The sequence below is a fragment of the Oncorhynchus tshawytscha genome, unplaced genomic scaffold (genome assembly GCF_018296145.1).
Source record: "Oncorhynchus tshawytscha isolate Ot180627B unplaced genomic scaffold, Otsh_v2.0 Un_contig_5051_pilon_pilon, whole genome shotgun sequence".
Taxonomy (NCBI): Eukaryota; Metazoa; Chordata; class Actinopteri; order Salmoniformes; family Salmonidae; genus Oncorhynchus; species Oncorhynchus tshawytscha.
In genome coordinates, this window is record NW_024609478.1 from 90,001 (window position 1) to 100,000 (window position 10,000).

The following is a 10,000-nucleotide window of genomic DNA, read 5'->3' on the forward strand; positions in this document are numbered from 1 at the left end:
GAATGGGAGAACCTCCCCAAATACAGGTGTACCAAGCTTGTAGTGTCATACCCAAGAAGACTCGAGGCTGTAATCGCTGCCAAAGGTGCTTCAACAAAGTGCTGACTAAAGGGTCTGAATACACTGATAAAAAATATATATATATTTAAATTAGCAAACATTTCGAAACCTGTTTTTGCAATGTGGGGTAGTGTGTGTCCATTGAGGATTTAAAACATCTCTATATTTTAGAATGAGGCTGTAACTTAACAATGTGGACAAATTCAATGTGTCTGAATACTTTCCGAATGCACAGTATAGTATTCTAGAACAGCGGAATCCACAGATATATAGTGTTCTAGAACAGCGGAATCCACAGATATATAGTGTTCTAGAACAGCGGAATCCACAGATATATAGTGTTCTAGAACAGAGGAATCCACAGATATATAGTGTTCTAGAACAGAGGAATCCACAGATATATAGTGTTCTAGAACAGAGGAATCCACAGATATATAGTGTTCTAGAACAGAGGAATCCACAGATATATAGTGTTCTAGAACAGCGGAATCCACAGATATGTATAGTGTTCTAGAACAGCGGAATCCACAGATATGTATAGTGTTCTAGAACAGCGGAATCCACAGATATGTATAGTGTTCTAGAACAGCGGAATCCACAGATATGTATAGTGTTCTAGAACAGCGGAATCCACAGATATATAGTGTTCTAGAACAGAGGAATCCACAGATATATAGTGTTCTAGAACAGAGGAATCCACAGATATATAGTGTTCTAGAACAGAGGAATCCACAGATATATAGTATTCTAGAACAGCAGAATCCACAGATATGTATAGTGTTCTAGAACAGCGGAATCCACAGATATGTATCGTATTCTAGAACAGCAGAATCCACAGATATACATAGTATTGAACAAATAGTATTGTATAACATCATTCCATTGAGAGATAGTAGAACACCTACTGTAGAGAGTATTGTGGATCAGAGGGCTCGTATTGTGGATCAGAGGGCTCGTATTGTGGATCAGAGGGCTCGTATTGTGGGTCAGAGGGCTCGTATTGTGGGTCAGAGGGCTCAGATATTGTATCAGAGGGCTCTAGAACAGGGTCAGAGGGCTGTATAGTGGGTCAGAGGGCTCGAATTGTGGGATCAGAGGGCTAGTATGTGGATCAGAGGGCTAGTATTGTGGATCATCATTCCATTGAGGGAGATTGTGGATCAGAGGGCTCGTATTGTGGATCAGAGGGCTCGTATTGTGGATCAGAGGGCTCGTATTGTGGATCAGAGGGCTCGTATTGTGGATCAGAGGGCTCGTATTGTGGATCAGAGGGCTCGTATTGTGGATCAGAGGGCTCGTATTGTGGATCAGAGGGCTCGTATTGTGGAATCAGAACATTTGATGTATGTTGTGCATATTCCTGAACTTGTGCCTATGTTCATCATCCTGATAATATGGATTTGTTCTTCTGTGTGTATTGTTTTCCAGGATGTAAGAAAGTGTACACCAAGTCTTCCCATCTGAAAGCCCACCTGAGGACCCACACTGGTAAGACCTCTTTCTAATGGACCGTTGAAGGTGGCGTTGCCCCTCTTTATTTTTGGTGGTTCCTCGTGGTGTTGCTAGGCAGGAGCGTAGTCTTGGCATGCGCTACGCATTCATTTCTTACATGCTGCTTGGGGGAAGTTATCCCCGCTCCGCCCGCCCTCAATATGTTGTTCTGTTTAACAGGCGGATAAGTCCACAACACTTCACAAACCTCCCGCTCTGTGTTGTAGAATATTGAGCAGTTCTAGAATGTTACCGGGAATTCTAGAACGTTTTCATCAGTAAGGGTTCGAGGGGGGCTTTCTGGAAGGGTCGAGGGGGGCTTTCTGGAAGGGTCGAGGGGGGCTTTCTGGAAGGGTCGAGGGGGGCTTTCTGGAAGGGGGGGCTTTCTGGAAGGGTCGAGGGGGGGCTTTCTGGAAGGGTCGAGGGGGGCTTTCTGGAAGGGTCGAGGGGGGCTTTCTGGAAGGGGAGGGGGCTTTCTGGAAGGGTCGAGGGGGGCTTTCTGGAAGGGTCGAGGGGGCTTTGTGGAAGGGTCGAGGGGGGGGGGGCTTTGTGGAAGGGTCGAGGGGGGCTTTGTGGAAGGGGCTTTGTGGAAGGGTCGAGGGGGCTTTGTGGAAGTCGAGGGGGTGGAAGGGTCGGGGGGGCTTTGTGGAAGGGTCGAGGGGGGCTTTGTGGAAGGGTCGAGGGGGGCTTTGTGGAAGGGTCGAGGGGGGCTTTGTGGAAGGGTCGAGGGGGGCTTTGTGGAAGGGTCGAGGGGGGCTTTCTGGGGGGGCTTTCTGGAAGGGTCGAGCGGGGCTTTCAGTAAGGCTCAAGGGAGGTTCTACATACAGTATAACGCTTGGCCGTTAATGCAGTGTGTTGCGTTCCCGTCAACCTGTTATTTTCCTGTTGTCCTCGTGTGTGTGTGTGTGTGTGTGTGTGTGTGTGTGTGTGTGTGTGTGTGTGTGAGCTCTGTGAAATGTGTCATTTAATAATCAGAATGTGGCAGCGGAGGGGCAGGCTGTCCGTAGTGAAATAGCTGCAGTAGTTCCTGGCTGCTGCGTGGTTAAACTCTGGGGATAAGGGGTATTCTGGGGGATAAGGGGTATTCTGGGGGATAAGGGGTATTCTGGGGGATAAGGGGTATTCTGGGGGATAAGAGGTATTCTGGGGGATAAGAGGTATTCTGGGGGATAAGGGGTATTCTGGGGGATAAGGGTATTCTGGGGGATAAGGGGTACTCTGGGGGATAAGGGGTATTCTGGGGGATAAGGGGTATTCTGGGGGATAAGGGGTATTCTGGGGGATAAGTGGTATTCTGGGGGATAAGGGGTATCCTGGGGTATTCTGGGGGATAAGGGGTATTCTGGGGGGGCGTCAACAGTTGGGGAATGTGCTGTGTAAGACCGGTCGTATCAGATAGAAAAACACAGTGCAGTTGAATGATGGGGTTCCAGGACTGGACTAATATATCTACTGGCAACATTCTGAAATGTCCTCTTCTCTTCATCTTCCGTTACGGCCTTCCCTCAACCAATCACGTGTCTTTAGAAAGCAGATGTCACAAAGGGCTTCTACAGAAACCCAGTTTAAGTCTCCAAACGGAAAGCGATGCAGGTGTAGAAGCATGGGGGGGGGGGGGCTAGGCCAAACTCCCCTAGGAAGAAACCTAGAGAGGAACCAGGCTCTGAGGGTTGGCCAGTCCTCTTCTGGCTGTACTGGGTAGAGAGGAACCAGGCTCTGAGGGGTGGCCAGTCCTCTTCTGGCTGTACTGGGTAGAGAGGAACCAGGCTCTGAGGGGTGACCAGTCCTCTACTGACTGTACTGGGTAGAGAGGAACCAGGCTCTGAGGGGTGACCAGTCCTCTACTGGCTGTACTGGGTAGACCAGAGGAACCAGGCTCTGAGGGGTGGCCAGTCCTCTACTGGCTGTACTGGGTAGAGAGGAACCAGGTTCTGAGTGGTGACCAGTCCTCTACTGGCTGTACCAGGTGGAGATTATAAGAGTACACGGCCATTTAAGACCAGATTGTTCTTCAAAATGTTCATAGATGACCAGCAGGGTCAAATAATAATCATCACAGTGGTTGTAGAAGGTGCAGCAAGTCAATACCTCAGGAGTAAATGTCAGGTGGCTTTTCATAGCCGAGCGTTCAGTTAGTTAGAGACAGCAGGTGCAGTAGAGAGAGAGAGTTGAAAACAACTGGTCTGGGACAGGTAGCACGTCCTGTGAACAGGTCAGGGTTCCACAGCCGCAGGCAGAACAGTTGAAACTAGAGCCGCAGCACGGCCAGGTGGACTGGGGACAGAGAGGAGTCATCAGGCCAGGTAGTCCTGAGGCATGGTCTCTCTCTCACTCACTCACTCCCTCGCTCCCTCCCTCACTCCCTCCCTCCCTCAGAGAGAGTAATAGGAGATAAGCCATGTAAACAAGGACCTGTGGTTTAGGTGTGGTTCTCCAGGCAGTCAGAAACATATCCCCGTGTCTCTATATTCCTCGTCTAGTAGTTTGATCAGGGAAACGCAGCCACTTATCGTCCAATAGATTGTGGTGGTTATTAAATCTCTCTCTCTGTCGGAGATGACGTATCTGTGTGGTTCAGGTTGGGAACTGCTACAAGTTGTATGACATGGACTGTTTGACAAGGGTGCTCACACACACACACACACACACACACACACACACACACACACACATAAACACACACACACTCTCTCTGCTCCAACAATCTGGATAATGGATGCTGTTGGAGAGATGAAACGAGGGCCTCCAACGGAGGTGAATGAGAGGCATTAGGAACTGTGTGTGTGACTGAAGGGCCTTGACTATGGGCAGGTTAATCATTTGAGGTGAACTCAATCCACCTGCCTCTGGGGAGTGGAGCAATCCACCTGCCTCTGGGGAGGGGGAGGAGTGGAGCAATCCACCTGCCTCTGAGGAGGGGGAGGAGTGGAGCAATCCACCTGCCTCTGAGGAGGGGGAGGAGTGGAGCAATCCACCTGCCTCTGAGGAGGGGGAGGAGTGGAGCAATCCACCTGCCTCTGAGGAGGGGGGAGGAGTGGAGCAATCCACCTGCCTCTGAGGAGGGGGGGGGAGGAGTGGAGCAATCCACCTGCCTCTGCAATCCACCTGGAGGGGGGAGGAGTGGAGCAATCCACCTGCCTCTGAGGAGGGGGGAGGAGTGGAGCAATCCACCTGCCTCTGAGGAGGGGGAGGAGTGGAGCAATCCACCTGCCTCTGAGGAGGGGGGGAGTGGAGCAATCCACCTGCCTCTGGGGAGTGGAGCAATCCACCTGTCTCTGAGGAGGGGAGGAGGAGCAATCCACCTGCCTCTGAGGAGGGGGAGGAGTGGAGCAATCCACCTGCCTCTGAGGAGGGGGAGGGGAGGAGTGGAGCAATCCACCTGCCTCTGGAGCAATCCACCTGCCTCTGAGGAGGGGGGAGGAGTGGAGCAATCCACCTGCCTCTGAGGAGGGGGGATCCACCTGCCTCTGGGGGTGGAGCAATCCACCTGACTCTGGGGAGTGGAGCAATCCACCTGCCTCTGAGGAGGGGGAGGAGTGGAGCAATCCACCTGCCTCTGAGGGGGGGGAGGAGTGGAGCAATCCACCTGCCTCTGAGGAGGGGGAGAAGTGGAGCAATCCACCTGCCTCTGAGGAGGGGGAGCAGTGGAGCAATCCACCTGTCTCTGAGGAGGGGGAGGAGTGGAGCAATCCACCTGCCTCTGAGGAGGGGAGGGGTGGAGCAATCCACCTGCCTCTGGGGGGGGGAGCAGTGGAGCAATCCACCTGCCTCTGAGGAGGGGGCAATCCACCTGACTCTGGGGAGTGGAGCAATCCACCTGCCTCTGAGGAGGGGGAGGAGTGGAGCAATCCACCTGCCTCTGAGGAGTGGAGCAATCCACCTGGAGGAGTGGAGCAATCCACCTGCCTCTGAGGAGGGGGGGGGTGGAGCAATCCACCTGCCTCTGAGGAGGGGGAGCAGTGGAGCAATCCACCTGCCTCTGAGGAGGGGGAGCAGTGGAGCAATCCACCTGCCTCTGAGGAGGGGAGGAGTGGAGCAATCCACCTGCCTCAGTGGAGCAATCCACCTGCCTCTGAGGAGGGGGGAGTGGAGCAATCCACCTGCCTCTGAGGAGGGGGAGGAGCAATCCACCTGACTCTGGGGAGTGGCAATCCACCTGCCTCTGAGGAGGGGGAGGAGTGGAGCAATCCACCTGCCTCTGAGGAGGGGGAGGAGTGGAGCAATCCACCTGCCTCTGGGGAGGAGGGGGAGGAGTGGAGCAATCCACCTGCCTCTGGGGAGGAGGGGGAGGAGTGGAGCAATCCACCTGCCTCTGGGGAGGAGGGGGAGGAGTGGAGCAATCCACCTGCCTCTGGGGAGGAGGGGGAGGAGTGGAGCAATCCACCTGCCTCTGAGGAGGAGGAGGAGTGGAGCAATCCACCTGTCTCTGAGGAGGGGGAGGAGTGGAGCCTTGAGGGTGGTGTCTCTAACACACACACACAACTCTACTAGTCCAGACATGTCTGCCACTGCTTACCTCCCTCGCTCCCTGCCCCCTCGTTGGGGGTCGGTCCCCACCCCTCCACACTCCCACAACCCCTCCACCTACCCGGGGTTGGTCTCTCCCATAGAGATGGCTCTTTTCACTTCAACTGGTTTCACACAGAGCCACATATATATTATATATACAGTGCCTTGCGAAAGTATTCGGCCCCCTTGAACTTTGCGACCTTTTGCCACATTTCAGGCTTCAAACATAAAGATATAAAACTGTATTTTTTGTGAAGAATCAACAACAAGTGGGACACAATCATGAAGTGGAACGACATTTATTGGATATTTCAAACTTTTTTAACAAATCAAAAACTGAAAAATTGGGCGTGCAAAATTATTCAGCCCCTTTACTTTCAGTGCAGCAAACTCTCTCCAGAAGTTCAGTGAGGATCTCTGAATGATCCAATGTTGACCTAAATGACTAATGATGATAAATACAATCCACCTGTGTGTAATCAAGTCTCCGTATAAATGCACCGAGGACATGTGCAGGTTGATTGGTCTGTCAGACACTGTCCCTCTTATGGCAGGCAGCAATGTAGTGCGCTGCCAACCCACAGCTCTCTGCGTCCTCCCCCAACAGGACGGGTAGCCTATCCTCATCAGAGAGGTCTTCAATGTAGTGCGCTGCCAACCCACAGCTCTCTGCGTCCTCCCCCAACAGGACGGGTAGCCTGTCCTCATCAGAGAGGTCTTTGAAACCTTGAATAAGCGTTTCACATTTGGGGAAATGACACTAATTGTTATATATTGTGGTCGTTTCGTTTTCCTGTGTCTACTCTTCTCAATGGCAAGGCTGTGCTCACTGAGCCTGTACTGTGTCACGGTATTTCTAAGGTTTTGATCAGTAACCATGGTCAGTTATCCACGGTGTCGATGTAGGGCCAGATAGCACTGCATTTAGCTTTGTTCCTGTGTTTCCCAATAAGTAATGTAGTTTTGTTTTGACTGAGTTGTAATTTGGTTTATCCTGATTGATTGGATGTTCTGGTCCTGAGGCTTCAGTGTGTTAGTAGAACAGGTTTGTGAACTCTGCCCCAGGACCTGCTGGATGAGGGGACTCTTTTCTTTGCTCAGCTCTTGGCAAATATATTTTTAAAAAAAAAATATATATATATATATATATACACAAGAGCTGAGCAAAGAAAAGAGTATATATATATATTCACACACACACACACACACAGTTGAAGTCAGAAGTTACATATACCTTAGCCAAATACATTTAAACTCAGTTTTTCACAATTCCTGACATTTTAATCCCTGACATTTTAATCCTAGTCAAAAATCACGGTGTTAGTTCAGTTAGGATCACCACTTTATTTTAAGAATGTGAAATGTCAGAATAATAGTAGAGAGAAGGATTTATTTCAGCTTTTATTTCTTTCATCACATTCCCAGTGGGTCAGAAGTTTACATACACTCAATTAGTATTTGATAGCGTTGCCTTTAAATTGTTTAACGTGGGTCAAACGTTTCGGGTAGCCTTCCACAAGCTTCCCACAATAAGTTGGGTGGCCCATTCCTCCTGACAGAGCTCTCTCTTTCTTTCTCTCTCTCGGAGGACCTGAGCCCTAGAACCATGCCTCAGGACTACCTGACATGATGACTCCTTGCTGTCCCCAGTCCACCTGGCCGTGCTGCTGCTCCAGTTTCAACTGTTCTGCCTTATTATTATACGACCATGCTGGTCATTTATGAACATTTGAACATCTTGGCCATGTTCTGTTATAATCTCCACCCGGCACAGCCAGAAGAGGACTGGCCACCCCACATAGCCTGGTTCCTCTCTAGGTTTCTTCCTAGGTTTTGGCCTTTCTAGGGAGTTTTTCCTAGCCACCGTGCTTCTACACCTGCATTGCTTGCTGTTTGGGGTTTTAGGCTGGGTTTCTGTACAGCACTTTGAGATATCAGCTGATGTACGAAGGGCTATATAAATAAATTTGATTTGATTTGTGTAACTGAGTCAGGTTTGTAGGCCTCCTTACTCGCACACGCTTTTTCAGTTCTGCCCACAAATTTTGTATGGGATTGAGGTCAGGGCTTTGTGATGGCCACTCCAATACCTTGACTTTGTTGTCCTTAAGCCATTTTGCCACAACTTTGGAAGTGTGCTTGGGGTCATTGTCCATTTGGAAGACCCATTTATGACCGAGCTTTAACTTCCTGACTAATGTCTTGAGATGTTGCTTCAATATATCCACATAATTTTCCCTCCCTCATGATGCCATCTATTTTGTGAAGTGCACCAGTCCCTCCTGCAGCAAAGCACCCTCACAAGATGATGCTGCCACCCCGTGCTTCACGGTTGGGATGGTGTTCTTCAGCTTGCAAGCCTCCCCCTTTTTCCTCCAAACATAACGATGGTCATTATGGCCAAACAGTTCTATTTTTGTTTCATCAGACCAGAGGACATTTCTCCAAAAAGTATGATCTTTGTCCCCATGTGCAGTTGCAAACCGTAGTCTGGCTTCTTAATGGCTGTTTTGGAGCAGTGGCTTCTTCCTTGCTGAGCGGCCTTTCGGGTTATGTCGATATAGGACTCGTTTTACTGTGGATATTGATACTTTTGTACCTGTTTCCTCCAGCATCTTCACAAGGTCCTTTGCTGTTGTTCTGGGATTGATTTTAACTTTTCGCACCAAAGTACGTTCATCTCTAGGAGACCGAACGTGTCTCCTTCCTGAGCGGTATGACGACTGCGTGGTCCCATGGTGTTTATACTTGCGCACTATTGTTTGTTCAGATGAACGTGGTACCTTCAGGTGGTTGGAAATTGCTCCCAAGGATGAACCAGACTTGTGGAGGTCTACAAAAATAAATTCTGATGTCTTGGCTGATTTCTTTTGATTTTCCCATGATGTCAAGCAAAGAGGCACTGAGTTTGAAGGTAGGCCTTGAAATACATCCACAGGTACACCTCCAATTGACTCAAATGATGTCAGTCAGCCTATCAGAAGCTTCTAAAGCCATGACATTTTCTGGAATTGTCCAAGCTGTTTAAAGGCATAGTCAACTTAGTGTAGGTAAACTGCTATACCAGCCTCCACTCTTCTGGGAAGTCATTAATATGGAGTTGGACCCCCCTTTGCTGCTATAACAGCCTCCACTCTTCTGGGAAGGCATTAATATGGAGTTGGACCCCCCTTTGCTGCTATAACAGCCTCCACTCTTCTGGGAAGTCATTAATATGGAGTTGGACCCCCCTTTGGCTATAACAGCCTCCACTCTTCTGGGAAGGCATTAATATGGAGTTGGACCCCCTTTGCTGCTATAACAGCCTCCACTCTTCTGGGAAGTCATTAATATGGAGTTGCTGCTATAACAGCCTCCACCCCATTAATATGGAGTTTTGCTGCTATAACAGCCTCCACTCTTCTGGGAAGGCATTAATATGGAGTTGGACCCCCCCTTTGCTGCTATAACAGCCTCCACTCTTCTGGGAAGGCTTTAATATGGAGTTGGACCCCTCCTTTGCTGCTATAACAGCCTCTTCTGTTTGACCAGTAGGTGTCAGTATACCTTTTGGGCGTGCGCGTGTGTACACACACACACACACACACACACACACTGGTTATGCATGTGTTTAGTGTGGTACGTTGTTTGGGTCATTGTCTCTTCATGTTTTGTTATGGTTCACTAAGGGTTTGGTTTCTATCTTTCCAGGGAGAGGATTATGTCTGTAATATCTGTCTGCTGGTGTGTGTGTGTGTGTGTGTGTGTGTGTGTGTCACCTGGTAAAACAGGCTTTGGTGCCTTGGGAAACGAACACAACAGCAGCATTAGTGAGAACCGCTCGAACCACTAATCATTACACTGTTAACAACCTGCATTAACATGTTTCATGTTGCCCAGAGCTCCTACAGACGGTCATGTCTGGGTTTATGGAGAGAGAATGTGGACTGGACCTTATTTC

The 10,000-nt window shown here is 49.6% G+C and overlaps 1 protein-coding gene across 1 annotated transcript in view; it reads left to right on the forward strand.

Moving 5' to 3' along the window:
• klf5a (Kruppel-like factor 5a) overlaps positions 1–10,000 on the forward strand; it is a 26,805-nt gene that overhangs the window by 14,844 nt on the left and 1,961 nt on the right. Inside the window, exon 3 of the mRNA XM_042315477.1 lies at positions 1,489–1,548. Coding sequence (XP_042171411.1) covers positions 1,489–1,548 — 60 coding nt within the window. The remainder of the gene's footprint in view (positions 1–1,488; positions 1,549–10,000) is intronic.